Below are 16046 nucleotides of genomic sequence, written 5' to 3'. Positions count from 1 at the left end.
ACGTTTTATATTGCTTTAACTCATACTCAATATAAGTTATTTTTTAAGCAACTCAGTCAAGATTTGTAATGTTAAGTTGTATGCAGTCTGATTGTACTTAAAATATTTACAGTAACTGATGTAATGTATCAATTTATAGTAGTTATAGTACAGGATACCGTAGTAATTTAAATACTGGCAAAGTGTGGTAAAATTATTATACTATACTACTAAAGTATACAACATAACATTTTCATGTAAGTATAATGAGAGTATGTGTTTCTTAAAAGTATGTCTTATATGTAGTTCAGTTTTAAAAACGTAATGTTATTTTAATTTGTAATGTAATATTTTGATGTAATCTAATATTTAATTTAGAATAATTTTGATGTGCTAGGATATTGTCTGAATAAACCTCTTATGAAGATGGTGTGCCACATGGCTCAGTAAATGTTTTTTTTTTCTACTGTAACATTACCTCTGGAGCTCTGGTGTGCTGATTCTTTCATTTTTTGCTGATTGTTTCTTTATACCATTATAGTAAAAAATAACTGATTATGATTGATGCTTAATTAAATCTACTAAACATAAATAAATTGATGATCTGTTATATTACACTAAAATATGATTATTATTTTAGAATAGTTAAATAGTTGAGGAATCCTGCCCTCTACCGGGAAATCTGGTTACTGCACTTACGTCACCAGTTAATTCATTAGAAATGACTGATAAGCCTACATTTTGCTAATAAATTACTTTATTATTTTCGATATATGTTACATTTAGTAGATATTTAATTTAAAAGAGCAGTGCCCACAAAAGCGCGAAAACAGTGAAAGTCACGTACTTATGCGTTAGAAATGTATAAATGAATAAACATAATATTAACAAATTAATATTAAATTATTATTATTATTATTATTATTATTGAAAATGCCACTTTTATTTGTTATTTTTATTCATATTTATTTGTAATCATACTTTTTAATAAATTTGTTTTTACCGTATTGTTTTTTAAACCATTTTCCGTTGAACGGCATTAACGTTAGCCACTCTCGCTGACTGACACGAGCACATCTGGTCCTAAATTGTCAATTTTAACAAAATGAGTCGTCAGGAAAAGGTGTCTGAAATAATACATACGATGCGTTTAAATACCTTAAACACATTTAAGTACCACCTGCAGGATATGAAGGACAAAATACATCCAAAATACCGCATCATAGATGTGACTGGTAAGTTATGTTGGGGTGAAATGTGCAGTATGATCTCACTTTGTTAATTTACGTATCAGTTATTGTGTCTTCTTGTTTCAGATGAGAATCGATATAGACGTTGGAATAAATCCGATGCAAACTTGGTGGAGGTTGAATTTAATCCTCAGAGAAAAAACAACGTCACAACAAAACAGCGCAGAATGAACCGGGCGTTTAACCGCTACGCCAGATATCCGCCCTTAAATTTGATTGCGAACATGATTTTGGAAAGTATCCTTATGTGTGCTACAAACAAAACACTTCTTGATAAGTTCACTTATCGATTAAAAACTGTCATACATATATCAGCAAATATAGTATTCTCTCTTTAATCTAAATATATCAGACAAGCTGTTTAAAATCCTAATAGTTTGCTGTGTCATTTTGAGCCTTATTATACTGATAATAGAAGCAGGTAAGGCTTTAAAATGGCTTCATATGACAGGATAGAGTATGTGTAATATCACTTCTCAGCCTTGTCTCTGTACATTTTTCAGAATTTAAGAAAAACATGAACCCAGTCTTCAAGTTTGCCTTACAAACTGCCAACTGGATAATATTTGGGATCTTCATATTAGAAATCCTCCTGAAATGGCTGGACAGTTTCAGGACATTTTGGCAAAGTAACTGGAACATCTTTGATTTGACTATAACTGTAATGGTAAGCATTATGTGTGTATAAATATACACTAAGTGAATTATTTGTGGTCATACATTATATTGCTTTTCGTCATAGGCTGTTGTACCAGAGATTTTGCCAGAGATTTCACATGGAGCTCAACACTGGTTAAAACTACTCATCCAGTTTCGCACACTCCGATTCTTCAAGATCCTTTTCAAATTTCGAGAGGTTAATTTTATTTTGAAGACAATCATCAGAATATTCAAGGTTTGTAATTCTTTTTATCAAAACCAATATGGATTGAAATGTTTCTTTGTTTTACCTACAATTCTGTCAACGTCTTTAACAGGGGCCACAGTTTACCATGATGTTCCTGGTCGTCCTAATATTATTTTATATTTTCGCTGTTCTCGGAGTCTACATATTTGCAAAGTATACCAGTTCCACTGTTCCAGGTCTTCTGTACCAAAAGGATTTCAAGTGAGACCCTTTTCTGGTGAACTTCTTATATCTTTAAGACCCACTGTGGGGATTGTTGTTTACATGTCTATGTGGCATGTTTTTAAGAGGTTTTAAAGGGACACTCCACTTAAAAAAAAAAAATTAGGCACATTTTCCAGCTCCTCTAGAGTTAAACATTTGATTTTTACTGTTTTGGAATCAGTGGCGGCCAGTGACTTCTTTTTTCGAGGGCGCTCGATGCGCAGTTTGTCACAACATGTATGTAGCCCGTCATGTGTGCGGTAACGCGTTAGCCAGATACTCGCATAATCTTATGCGTAATCAGAGTTTACTTTTAAGGGAGTGTATTTTGTGAAAGTGAGCATCTCTTTTATCATAAACGGTTTTGACGCGTGTGCAGCAGGCACTTATCTTGACAAAACACGTGATGCACACAGGATCACACACATGACACTCCGAACACTTATTTTGGGTTAGCGACCTCGGATGAGCAGTCACGAGCCGCCACTGTTTGGAATCCATTTAGCCAATCTTCGGGTGTGGTGGTACCACTTTTAGCGTAGGTAAGCATAATCCATTGAATCTGATTAGACCATTAGCATCACGCTAAAAAATAACCAAATCGTTTCGATATTTTTCTGTAGTTACATTGTGCACCCAGACCGATGGAAAATCCAAAGCCGCGACTTTATCTGCGCAATAATACTGCGCAAAAGTTGCGATTAATGTCTTCGCAATGTTTTATACAATGCTCGAAAATAGTCCCATGCTATTGAAAGGTACCAAGGGGACTATTTTCGGGCGTTCCGTAATATCATTGCGCCTGCTGCAGTCATGTTACGGCAGCAAAGTCCTTGATTATTATGCCAAAATGTGAGTATTGTTCCTAGCCATATCTGCATAGAAAATCACAACTTTTCATCCTCCACCAGTCCCAGTACACAATGCAACCACAGAAAAGTCAAGTTTTAAATGACCAAAACTCTTGCTAACACTTTTATGCCAAAAGTGGCACCCCCAATCCCAGAGATCGGCCGAATGGACTCCAAAATGGTAAAAATCAAATATTTAACTCAAGGGGAGCTGGAAAATGAGCCTATTTTCAAAAAAAGTGGAGTGTCCAAGCCATGTGCAAATTCATTAATATTATCAGGTGGCCATAATGTTATGGCTGATCGCTGGTGTATATCTAACTGTGGGTTTACACCAAACGCGAAGCGTGCAATCGCAACGCGTTGCTCAGTCTAGATTACTCGCGGGATTTAACTTTGTGTCATGCGAATTTTTTCACTTGAGTTGAATATTTTCGCCCGCCCATATCGCATCATTCGCATCGCCCCACGTGAGGACATGTCTGATCGTGTCTTTGCATTGACTTTGTATGTAATCTACTTGCGCAAATCGTTGAACTCGCATCTGGTGCAAACCCACAGTAAGGGTCAAGGTGGTGCAAAGGAGTGAAGGTGGGGACTATTTCGCATATTTATATCTATGGTCCAAGCTGTGCAATTGGCCCTGTCGCAAATGGCGCACTTCATGTGGACTTTTGATCTCGTGGCCTTACATTGCGCGTGCTCGCTTAGTCTACGAGTCCGTAGGGTGTCCCGTCTGTCATTTTTACGCTCCAAAGTGTGCTCATCAGCGCCCCCTTTGAACCCTTGATGCGGTCTTCGGCACACTCTACCAACCCAGAAGTCCTTGCGAAAGAGAAATCAGACCAATCAGATGACAGAAGCGAGGAGTTCACACTGATTGGCAACTTCTCTTCCTATTTCCGGCGTGACGCTGGAGTCTGTCCCAAAATACAACTTCGGTGCACCCTCTTGGACTCGCGCCAAGGGTCCCTAGGGTCTGCACTACATGATGTCATCAAAGTGTGGACTCTGAAGAGGTCCACAAGTTCGGAGTGTGCCATTTGGGACAGGGCCATTGAGTAGAGGCTGGGACTAATTTACATATTCATAAATCCGTGTGTACTAAATGAGGCGTAGTTACATTGAAGCTGTTTTAAAAAGCATGAAGAAATTACAAATGATGAAATATAGTGAGTATAGTCAATACTTTTCTATGAGACTGTGGTTATTATTTAAGTCATATTGCTCACTGTAAAAAAAATCCGTAGAAATTGCAGCTGAGTTGCCGGTAATTTACCGTAGATTCAAATCCACGCCATTCACCGGCAACATTCCGTTCAAAGTTAAATGAACATTTAACATTTACAAGTCTTTGTCTTTACAGAGTAAAACTAAAAAACAGCATCAAGCAAAACATTCTGGGAAACAAAATCTGAAGCAAAAAAACAGAAAAAGGTTGATGATGATTTCTGGTTCCCAGAATGCTTTGCATGAGGCTGTTATTGTATAGTTTTATTCTATAAAGATAAAGACTTGTTAATATTTAAAATTTATTTAACTTTGAACCAACTCTTGCCATTAAATAACATAAATGTAAATCTACGGTAAATTACCGGCAACCCAGCTGCAACTTTTTTTACAGTGCTCTGAATGATGTTAATTGCAGAGATGTGTTCAGTTCCCTCAACACACTGTTCAGCATTTTTACGATGGATCACTGCAGTGGTTTATTAGAGGACATGCGGAAAGTTCCTGACCTAAACTATTACGCCTGTGTTGTGTTCATCGTTTCTTGGTATCTCCTTGCAGCTGTGTCACTGAGCAACATTACTTTAGGTCTTTTCGGTAAGTATTTTTACTAGAAAATGAAACCTGAAATGAACTGATTCTGTTTAAAATGTATGCATTTTGCATTCTTATAATTGAACATACTTTAAAATGTAATTGATGTATAACGTATTTATGTCCACAGCGGATAGCTTCTATACTATAAGGTGTGATCTCTGCAAAGAGGTGAAGCAATTAAAAATCCAAAATATGGCAAAACTTTTCAAAGATGAGTAAGTCACCAAATTTGATCTATTATGATTAATTCGTATTTTAGTTGTTGAACATCTATCTTCATTTTGGTTTTTGGAAGAATTATGTGTCCAAACGGGGACTTTCAACCAAACGTCAGACCCTCAACCAGTCAGGATTCTGAGAGGGATACAAAAGAGTCGGTAGACTGGGAAAAGGACTGGGAAGTGTTTTTTGAGGCAATGGAGTACCGGGACGAGATTGAGCCAGTGACCTGGCATGAGGACAGCCTCTATAAATACCTCAGACTGCAAGAAAGGCTTCAATGTAACATAGAGGCAACCGTCAAGCTTCAGAACCAGGCAGGTGGGTATGAAAAATGCAATTTTTATTTTGTATGTAATTTAAGTGGTCTATTTGAAACAGTCTGGATTCAGTGCAGTGGGGTAATTTTAATGTTGCTTGCTGGATTAGTTCAACAAAATAAGAAAAACCCAGATGGTTATGACATCCTTTTTGCCTTTCTTTAATTGGATACATAAATATGACCCTGGACCACAAAAGCAGCCATAAGGGCAGTGGCGGCTCGTGACTGCTCATCCGAGGGGTGCAAATTCAAAATAAGTGTTCGGAGTGTCATGTATGTTGCGTTTTCAAAATATGTGTTTGTTGCGTGAACCATGTGCATCACGTGTTTTGCCAAAACAAGTGCGTGCTGCACAAGCGTCAAAGCCAATTACGCTCACGTTCACAAAATACACGCAAGACACTCCCTTAACAGTAAAGTCTGATTACGCATGAGATTATGCGAGTATCTGGCAAACGCGAGCGTCTCTTTTATCATAAACCCTTTAGACGCGTCTGCAGCAGGCACCTACCCCGACAAAACACGTGATGCACACAGGACCTCTCGACGCACAGAACACATATCTTGAAATGACGAACCACACACATGACGGGTTAAATACATGTTGTGACGAAGTTCGCATCGAGCGCCCTCGAAAAAATAAGTCACCGGCCGCCACTACATACCATATTTGAATCTACCCCACAAATTTTTATGTTGCTATGGATAGAAATAAGTTTATTATAAGATGGAAGCAATTGATCTCAATTGTGAGATATGATAAATTATTATGCTAAATTTTGAGAGATCTGTCATATTTTGGTGAAAAATAACCTCTCACTACATCTTTTCTGAAACAGCTCAAGTCTTGCTTAATCTGGATGACTAAGAACCACTAAAAGAAAAATGTCAACCACAGGAGGAAAATATCTGCATACTTTGGCCACTGTTTTCAATCCTTAACACTATAGGGCCAGCAGCAGTTATAAGTTATAGTTGATATAGATGTAAGTAGTGATATATGTAGTGTAGCATAATTTAAAATGTGTAATACAAATAGTGTAGTATAGTTAAAGATGTTATTTGTATAAAGATGTAATTTGCAATATATATGAGGAATGTATGTAAAACTAAAAATTCTTTCCTTTGACAGATATCATGCATTGTATCACAGTAATCTCAGTGTAATCATTTCTAATTTCATTTTTTAAATCGTTCAATAATGAAGTCACGATGGACATTGAGAAATAAAAAAATACAAAATATTACAAATGCGTGTTAGTGTTTGGTGCAGTCATTGACACTGCTTGTTTTACTCATCAATAATGAAATGGTTATTGTGTTTGGTTTTAGTTTGGTCAGTCTGTTTGAACTGGCTGATGGGGACGGGGATTGTGATGTCCTGGCCTTTCTCAAGTCTCTTTTCGCACCCAATAAGATAGTTCACTCCATCAATAACAGTCTGAACCAGTTGAACCTTAGCACACAGACAGAGGTTTACACTCATGGGATTGTCATTTGTTCAGTGTGTAGGGTTAGGAAAAAATATGTACCCCAGGTGTCATTGGGGCCCTTTCAAACAGCTTTGGACCTAAAGAGTTAATCAAAGGTACATAATAGTACAAAAAATGTACAAATCCTATACATATTTAGACCTTCTTAAAGTTTTTGTCCCAGTGACAGCTGGGGTACATATGTTGACCATTTTGTTCTGATTTCTTCTTCATAAATATTGTTACAATTCACTGACCTCTGATTGGCCGATCCTGTATAGATTAGAAATATCAAAAGTGTTTCTAATAACTGCTGTGTCTTCTCCCCCAGTACCTCTCTTCTGGAGCTGCAGGTTATCCAGTATTTTATCAAAACGAGGGTCCTGCCACAGAAGACAGATACAGTTTTATATTTGTAAAATTTTTATACATTTGGCACATGCTTTTCATCATTAAGAGTGACTTGCATTCAATATATACATTTTATCGGTGCGTGTGTGTTTTCCCAGGGTATCAAACCCATAACCTTTAGCGCTGTTAACATATTGCTATATCAGTCGAGCTACAAAAAAAATAAAAAATAAAAAAATAAATAAAGAGGCAAAGCATGGCATGAACAAAATATTACCATCCTTTTTATTACCAATTTGGTAATTTACCAAAATGGTCCCAAGCTGTCACTAGGGCGGTATCCTGTACAAAGGTCCTAATATGTACATTTGGTACCAGTGTGTACGTCTGAGGTACTAATATGAACTCTTTATTGGCGGCTGGTGACTTCTTTTTTATTTTTCCTATGTGTATCACGTGTTTTGTCAAAATAAGTGCCTGCTGCAGACGCGTCTAAAGGGTTTATGATAAAAGAGACGCTCACGTTTGCCAGATACTCACATAATCAGAGTTTACTGATAAGGGAGTGTCTTGCGTGTATTTTATGAATGTGAGGGTCTCTTTTATCATAAACGGTTTTGACGCGTGTGCAGCAGGCACTTATTTTGACAAAACTATGCACATGGTTCACATGACGCAACAAACACATATTTTGAAAAGGCAAGCAACACACATGACACTCCGAATACTTATTTTAAATTAGCACCCTTTGGATGAGCACTCACAGGTACCACCTTTTTGACAGCTAGGGCCCATTTTTGGACCATTTTCTCTGAATTCCCAATACATTCTCTGAGTGTTGTACAAACTTCATCTTTTATTTCTATAGAGGACCTTGCTGAGGTGTGGAAGGGTAACGTGGACACTAGTGCGTAGCCCTGTACCCAGGTTGGATGGGCAGGTGAGGATGTAACCCAGTCGCTCGTTACACATGAATTTCCAACCTTTCTCCTGAATCGATTTCTCAACCTTGAAGGACACAGATCAAGTCAACAGGCTGTCATGAGAATGATATTTTCAACTAAAGCAAGACAAAAACAAACACTGCCCGGATAGATAATGAAGTCTTTAGAACTGACTAAAGTGCGCGTGAGCTCACCTCTTGGAGTCCTCTGCAGAAACGCTCAAATACCCTCTTCATGTTGCCCCCCTTCTCCATAGAGATCACACGGGTGTGGTCTTCCTCGTTGATCCACACCAGGAAGGTTTTCTCATTGTTATGCCTGCCGTTGAAAGGCACTAAGTATATCTATAACTTCTGCATGAATACTGTGCAACATTTGTACAAATTTGTTTGGATGCTCACCAGATGCCTCTTGCATCAGGCCAATCACGTGCCATGCCTGCACATGTCATCAGGGGCGACACAGGTTTATTGAAAAGGAAGTGATCCGGGAGCAAAACAAATAGCAAGTAAATTTATCAGCAAATGCTAAGGGATCAGCGTACAAAATTTGAGATCAAATTTACATCAATAAGCTGTTGCTGCTCCTTGTCAGTCATTTGACAGAGACTGTAGTATTTTCCTGCCAAATCTCCACGTAGTCCAGCCAAGGCATCGATCACGACTCTCTCCACCTCTCTGCGTTCAGCACGGGTGCAGGCTGGAGGCAAACTCAAGCCCCGGATACTCCTGCCTGTCCTGACTCGAGATGATAACACGTACTTCTCATCGAACTCTCCGCCCCTTATCTGTAGTATGGAAAGTAGTATGTAAAATCACAAAATTTTTATTTTGGAAAGGCATTAATCACTCTACAGTATGCAAACACGATATCACAAGGAGTTCTCATATGTGACCCAGTCTGTGCAAACCTAAAGTCATTTACTACATAAAAATTCTACATAGTGTAAAGATCATTCTGTAAAAATATAACCTTGATATCTAAGTCCATGTAAAAGATGAAAATTGATGTGAAATCAAACTTTGATGCTTCTAATCTCATAATTGGATTATGAGACTTTAGACTGGATTTCACAGACGGTGTCTCTATTACCTTCTCTCTTATCTTACTAGCATCCAGGTCAGTGGGTTGTTTCATGGTGCAGGGGTCATAACCATTGTGCCTTCCTTTGATGACTGGGTTATAGATGTCAGCAAAGACCTGCATGAAACAATCCACTTTGGTTCTCGTCTTTATTACGGAATGTGCCATAATATTATCTTACCTCATATGACTCCTCATCTCCTGCCACCATGCCTACTGATATTTCAAAACAGTTGCCTGGGTTGTCCACGCCTGTTTGGATGGCTTGGTCCAAAGTGTAACCTTTCGGCGTGGATTTGTCACACAGCTTGGCGTAAACAGCAGGTGTCAGGTGACTGGCCATTAAATTATTGTGCCTTTCGGAAATCTGGATATTCAGCACTGTCAAAAAATAAGAGCTGAGTTTTAGTTGGCCCCTTCAGCATGCCTTAAAATCTGGTGCGGTCTACATAGGATTGATTCAATAGATTTATAGCATTTTGAATAAAAACTTGTCATGGATTTATTGCATTTTGTGGGAAAAAATAATCTGTTTTTATAATAAATCTTTGAAAATCAAGTTATGGATTTGAATTTTTTATGTTTTTATAACCTAAAGATGCTATGTGAAAGTTTGTAACAGAAAATAGCGGTTTTCATCTTGTCACTTTCTTGGTATAGAAAACACGTTTTTACCAAAATTTGATTTATCAAAATGGATTTATTGCGTTTTGGAACCAAACTCTTCATAATATATTTAGTATAAGAGCGTTATGTAACAATATTCACATATATTAAAATATATTATATTATATGTAACCTTGTCATACAACATAAGAAGACATAAAGGTGGTACAGAGGGAGAGAGAGATTAATTTTTGTGACTTTTACTGTGTGAGCCATTTCATTTTAATATTGGCAGTCATAGTCTTTCCTCCAGATGTTAGTAAAAATGAAATGTCAAATCATCTATCGCATTTAATTTTTTATTTGACAAAAATAATTTAATTAATAAAATAATTTTATTTTGGCACATATTTTGGATACTTTTTTATAATGAAATGGTAAATCTGGTTTTAATTTTATCATAAATTAATTAAAATGGGAAAAACACTTTTTCACTCAAATACAGAATTTTTTCTTTGTTTGTTTGTGAAATGGAGTATTAAAAATATTTTTTTCAATAAAATCAATTGTTCAAATGCTCAAGCTTTGTTTTTATTATTATTCCCAAAAACGTTCTGCCAACATAAAAAGTGTCCAGTTTTCTTGCCATTCTAAGAATGTTTTTGTGTTGTCTGAACTTTAGAGGAATGTTACATTTTACCATTTTCAAACGTTATGACAATGTCATGTTTTAATGTTCACACAATGCTTAAAACAACAACTGTTTTTTTATATTGACTTGTTTGCTACAGCATTATTTTTACTGAAAATTCAGAAATAATGTTTTATAACAGTTTTTTAAAATAATAAAATGTAATGTTTTTCTATAATTTACAACAAGCAAACAAGTCAATATAAAAAACAGTTGTTGTTTAAGCATTGTGTGAACATTAAAACATGACATTGTCAAAACGTTTGAAAATGGTAAAATGTGACATTCTTCTAACGTTCAGACAACCCCAAAATGTTACGTCAAGACAACTGGACACTTTTTATGTTGGCAGAACGTTTTTGGGAACGTTCTTAGAACTTTTTTTCTGTTACTGGTTCTTCAAAGGTACATCTGTACCTTTTTAAAAATGTACCGCCCCAGTGACGCCAAGGTGCAACTTTTGTACCTTTTTTATGAGAGTGGGAACGTAAAAAAGATTTACGAGCAAATGCAAACATATTGTATGGGAACACTGAAGTAATTTAATGAAATATTTGACTATTTCAACCCCAATAGTTCAACCCAGTTTGGTAACAACAACCTAGCATACGTTTATTTCAGTATGAAATAAATAGAAACAATAATATATAATAAATAATATAATAGACAAAGACAAAGGTAGTGAAGAGAACAGGTTGAAACAAGTAAAAACGGGCCACACAAGATATCATAACTACAATTTCAAAAACATAACAGTTCCATATATTGTAGATTAAATGTATTCATCAATGTATTTATTAGAAGAGTGTAGAACTGGACACACATGAATTCAATTATTTCTCACAACACAAACAAATATATATTTAATGTTTTTATGAAACACATCCCTTTAAACATTCACAGTGCTGTGGAAAAAGTTAAAAGTTCACACTCTTCTGGGACTTGTTGTCTAATAGATGTGAGTCTATCAAAAAGACATTGAGAAATGGGATATTGTTATATCCATAATAATAATATTATATTTGCGTAGAGAAAATAAAACACTGATCTTGGATACCCCTCAGCAAATGTGCTTGTTGTAGTGTCCCAGTTTATAAATGTATATGTTCAGTTTGTAGTTACCTGGGAGGATAGATTCTCCGGGCGTGCGCTCCACTGACATGCTGCTCTCTATTCGTGAAGAAATTAACCACAGCCACAGAGCTCGCACCCACCAAAGACAAGATGCCAACTTTGATACTAGACAACATCCTTGTGAACCTGCTTCCCATTTTGAACCTCTTATATAGTCTATATAAATATATATGTCAACTGATCAAGAGTCAAATTTTCTCAAATTTGATTCAGTCCTTCCTGCTGAGAGCTCTTGCAAGGTCTCTCCAAACCAAAAAGCTTACTAACTTTTATACCCTCATTAAAACAGAGATGGAGAAAAGCTTGAGTATGATTGGTTATTGAATTCTTAATGCATTATTGTATTGCTGCTTTTAAACTGGTTTCACCAGGTTCTGTTCATCTTACAATTCTTGCACACCTGGCGTTGGTGATTTACATATATGCATTTACATTTACATTTAAAAGAAAGAGGCTATCAATATTGTATTGTATACAGTACATAAGTGCTATAATTTGTTAATATATACTTTAGTATTCTGTAGTATACACTTGAAAATGTACAAGGTACAAAAGTGATCTTTGTTGGGCTCTAAATACCAAAGCATACTACTCAACCACTCAATTTATACAAACAAACCAATTAGTACATAATTATTATATACATTTGTGTGACAGATAAAATTAACATTAGTAATATGCATGAAATGTTGCATGCTTTTTAAAGTGAAATTCAGTTACAAACGTCAATTTAGATAAAAGTGTCTGCCAAATGCAAATGTATGTACAGTAAAAAAAAAATACCTGGAGGAGTTTGAGACGGTTAGCTGGGTTGATGCAAAACTCCATATAATCTCAGCCTACAGGCAAATGTTGTATTCTCTTAAATGTACACTGTAAAAAAAATCCGTAGAAATTACAATGTTATTGCAGCTGGGTTGCCGGTATCTTACCGTAGATTTAAATTTATGTTATTTACTGGCAACATTTTGTTCAAAGTTAAATGAACATTAAACAAAGACTTGTAAAGACATTCTGGGAAACAAAATCTGAAGCAAAAAACAGAAAAAGGTTGATGATGATTTCTGGTTCCCAGAATGCTTTGCATGAGGCTTTTATTGTATAGTTTTATTCTGTAAAGATAAAGACTTGTTAATATTTAAAATTTATTTTACTTTGAACAAACTCTTGCCAGTAAATAACATAAATTAAATTACCGGCAACCCAGCTGCAATAACATTGTAATTTCTACGGAATTTTTTTACAAACTGTTTTTGTGGACCGAACGTAACTTCTGGTAGAAGTACTTCCGCACAGAATCAGTAACAACAAAGTTCCTCTCAAGTATTTCTGATAACAAGCACACAATAAATAGCCTTATATAAATTACCTTAGCTCAAATCATAGCTAAAGCGTATCAACCTTTACACTGAACGTTATTGTGTAAAATTCATGTATACAGTGTTATAGATCCTTAAACTTTACATTTTAATTTAATTTGTCACTATTACGTGGGCATGAATAAAAAGCCTTTAATTTACAAATTTCTTTTCAAGTTTGCATGTTAATTTTAATATTGGCAGTCTTGACTCCAGATTGCAGTAAAAATGAAATGTCAAATCATCAATTGCATTTTATTTTTTCAATTTGGCAGGGAAAGTGCATTATTATGCACCTTGAAATTTGCTTTGTTTTCATTTTTATTTTAGCAATTAAATTTTGGGACATATTTTGAATTTAATTTTTATTTGATTATTTCATTAATTAATTTTAATGTTCCAGAATCAACCTTCATTATACATAACCCTGTCTGTGAAATGCAGGCTAAAGTCTCATAATCTAATTAAAGCATTAAAGTTTAATTTCATGAACTGATAAAAAATACTTTAGCTCGGTTTTCACAGACTAGGTGTCAATCCATATACTTGTAACTTGTAAAGTTTGGCCATAACATAATTTTTTTGAACTCATGGAAAAAGGCATTTATCAAATTTTCTCCTTTGTGCATGTTTCTGTGTAATGGCATGTTTTTCATGTTATCAGATTAAGAACTTCTTACATTTTTAACAGTGTTTCCTAATGTATCACTAAGAACAGTGGCGGCCGGTGACTTCTTTTTTCGAGGGCACTCGATCTGAAGTTCGTCACAACATGTATGTAGCCCGTCATGTGTGTGGTTCCTTTTTCAAAATATGTGTTCTGCGCGTTGAGTGAATCAATGTGCATCACATGTCTTGTCAAAACAAGTGCCTGCTGCAGACGCGTCCAAAGGGTTTATGATAAAAGAGACGCTCAGGTTTGCCAGATACTCACATAATCTCATTTATAATCAAAGTTTACTGATAAGGGAGTGTCTTGCGTGTATTTTGTGAAAGTGAGCGTCTCTTTTATCACAAACGGTTTTGACGCGTGTGCAGCAGGCAATCACCTTGACAAAACACGTGATGCACATGGTTCACACGACGCAACAAACACATATTTTGAAAACGCAATCAACACACATGACACTCCGAACGCATATTTTGAATTTGCACCCCTCGGATGAGCAGTCACAAGCCGCCACTGGCTAATAATAAATAAGGAAAACTAATAGGGAAATGGCAACCACAGGTTAGTTTGGATGGATGTAAATGAGCCAACAGACGACTGTTCTTCATCATTAACACTAGAGGGAGCTGTCGTGCAGTCATTGCACAGTGTGGTTTAAATTCATTGCCACTTAAAAATAAAACATTTGTGATGTAAGAAATATCTGAAAACAACATAATAATTGATAAGAATTAATAACTAATAAAGAAGTTTTTTTTGTCACAAAGAAAAATGTGAAGGTGTAACACATCTTTGTTATCTTATTATACCTGTAGTTGGCCATTATCCAGCCCTCCATAAAAACCTAAATTATTAACACAATATCATACAGTACATTTTAATCAATACTGTTACTTAATCTATATCAGTACTATCTATCTATCTATCTATTACACACATATATATATATATATATATATATATATATATAATATATTACTCAAGGGCAATGAACCTGTGCTAATTAACATCATCAGTTTAAACATGAATTGCTACTAATACTTTAATGTACCGCAGTAAAATGCATGATAAACACTCCCCTGGGAAAGCACTAGCAGCATTAAATATCCTTCATTAAGCATTTTATATTGTCATCATCTTCACAAAAACATCTACCCGTGTGACACCTGAGGCAGTTCTTGACAATGGCTATAATATTATTGCAACACAATCAGTTACAATGTGACAAATGAATAGCGCTACATTAACACAATCATGAAGTAGGATATTTTCACCCCTGTTTTATACTGGAGTGTGGTATGGTTGATGTAACACACAAAAGCATGCTTTATGGATCAATATTAGTGGAATATTACAGTTTTTCTCAGTTGCTTATCTTACAAATAATCCATAACATTTTAACATCTCTCAAAAGTTGATATTTATTAATAAACATCTTAATAATTTATTCAAAATAATGAGAAATCGGATTTAGGATGTTCACAAGTTACTAGATGTATTAGCAATTGCAAACTTTTTTGCATCAAAGTGACCAAGAAAAACTGTAAAGGATAGGGGGAGGAGCCAGAAGAAGGGGCGGAGTTATAGTCAGTCTATTTGAACTGGCTGATGGGGGCGGGGATTTTGATGTCCTGGCCTTTCTCCAATCTCTTCTCGCACTCAATAAGATAGTTCACTCCATCAATAACAGTCTGAACAAGTTGAACCTGAGCACACAATAGAGACAGAAATCGGTTAACATTCATGGTAAATGAAAATAATAACTTATTTTCAGATTTTTCAGTTTATCATATTTTTTTTCTGACCTCTGATTGGCCCAGCCTGTCCAAATTAGAAATATCAAAAGTGCTTCCAACAGCTGCAGTGTCCACTCCTCCAGTGCCTCTCTTCTGGAGCCGCAGGCTATCCAGGATCTTTGAGAAACGAGCATCCTGCAAAAAAAAATACATTTTTGAGCTTGTGTACTTGAGCCCATGTCTAATTTATGCTTTGTTCCTTATTTATTTATGAAGATGACCTTGCTGAGGCGTGGAAGGTTCACATGGACACCAGCTCGAAGCCCTGTACCCAGGTTGGATGGGCAGGTGAGGATGTAACCCAGTCGCTCGTTCCACATGAATTCCCAACCTTTCTCCTGAATCAGTCTCTCAACCTGAAGGACAAAGGAAATTGAAAATC

At 35.9% G+C, this 16046-nt stretch overlaps 3 protein-coding genes across 8 annotated transcripts in view; 1 reads left to right on the top strand and 2 right to left on the bottom strand.

Moving 5' to 3' along the window:
* Positions 1-16046, bottom strand: part of LOC129434396 (creatine kinase U-type, mitochondrial) — a 368704-nt gene that overhangs the window by 346024 nt on the left and 6634 nt on the right. For 3 of the 4 annotated variants that reach the window (XM_055193334.2, XM_055193335.2, XM_055193336.2), the window contains 3 exons: positions 15886-16020; positions 15674-15799; positions 14973-15574 (listed from right to left, as the gene is read on the bottom strand). In XM_055193334.2, coding sequence (XP_055049309.1) covers positions 15461-15574; positions 15674-15799; positions 15886-16020 — 375 coding nt within the window. In that variant the 3' untranslated portion in view covers positions 14973-15460. Of the gene's footprint in view, positions 1-14972; positions 15575-15673; positions 15800-15885; positions 16021-16046 lie in introns of those variants that run through there. The other variant, XM_073868766.1, reaches the window with a different exon arrangement.
* Positions 993-6537, top strand: LOC129434393 (cation channel sperm-associated protein 2). Of its 3 annotated transcripts, none has more exons than XM_055193331.2 (10): positions 994-1214; positions 1296-1466; positions 1582-1650; positions 1733-1896; positions 1972-2124; positions 2207-2337; positions 4840-5018; positions 5146-5233; positions 5314-5554; positions 6399-6535. In XM_055193331.2, the coding sequence occupies exons 1-10, from the start codon at positions 1085-1087 to the stop codon at positions 6435-6437; spliced, it is 1365 nt and encodes a 454-aa protein (XP_055049306.2). In that variant the 5' UTR covers positions 994-1084; the 3' UTR covers positions 6438-6535. The 3 variants fall into 3 exon arrangements, with proteins under 3 accessions (XP_055049308.2, XP_055049306.2, XP_055049307.2); XM_055193332.2 differs by having other exon boundaries at positions 995-1214; positions 5314-5558; positions 6399-6537; XM_055193333.2 differs by lacking the exons at positions 1296-1466; positions 1582-1650 and having other exon boundaries at positions 993-1214.
* On the bottom strand, positions 6799-12717 carry LOC129434395 (creatine kinase U-type, mitochondrial). The gene is given in 10 exon segments (XM_073868767.1): positions 6799-7015; positions 7289-7414; positions 8256-8390; positions 8521-8644; positions 8728-8813; positions 8892-9113; positions 9419-9526; positions 9591-9764; positions 9766-9790; positions 11829-12717. Coding segments are annotated over 10 exon segments (1314 nt in total). The 5' UTR covers positions 11978-12717; the 3' UTR covers positions 6799-6850.

Source organism: Misgurnus anguillicaudatus, chromosome 6 (genome assembly GCF_027580225.2).
Source record: "Misgurnus anguillicaudatus chromosome 6, ASM2758022v2, whole genome shotgun sequence".
NCBI lineage: Eukaryota > Metazoa > Chordata > Actinopteri > Cypriniformes > Cobitidae > Misgurnus > Misgurnus anguillicaudatus.
Note: the sequence above shows the minus strand (reverse complement) of the source record. Positions and strands in the feature narration are given on the sequence as shown.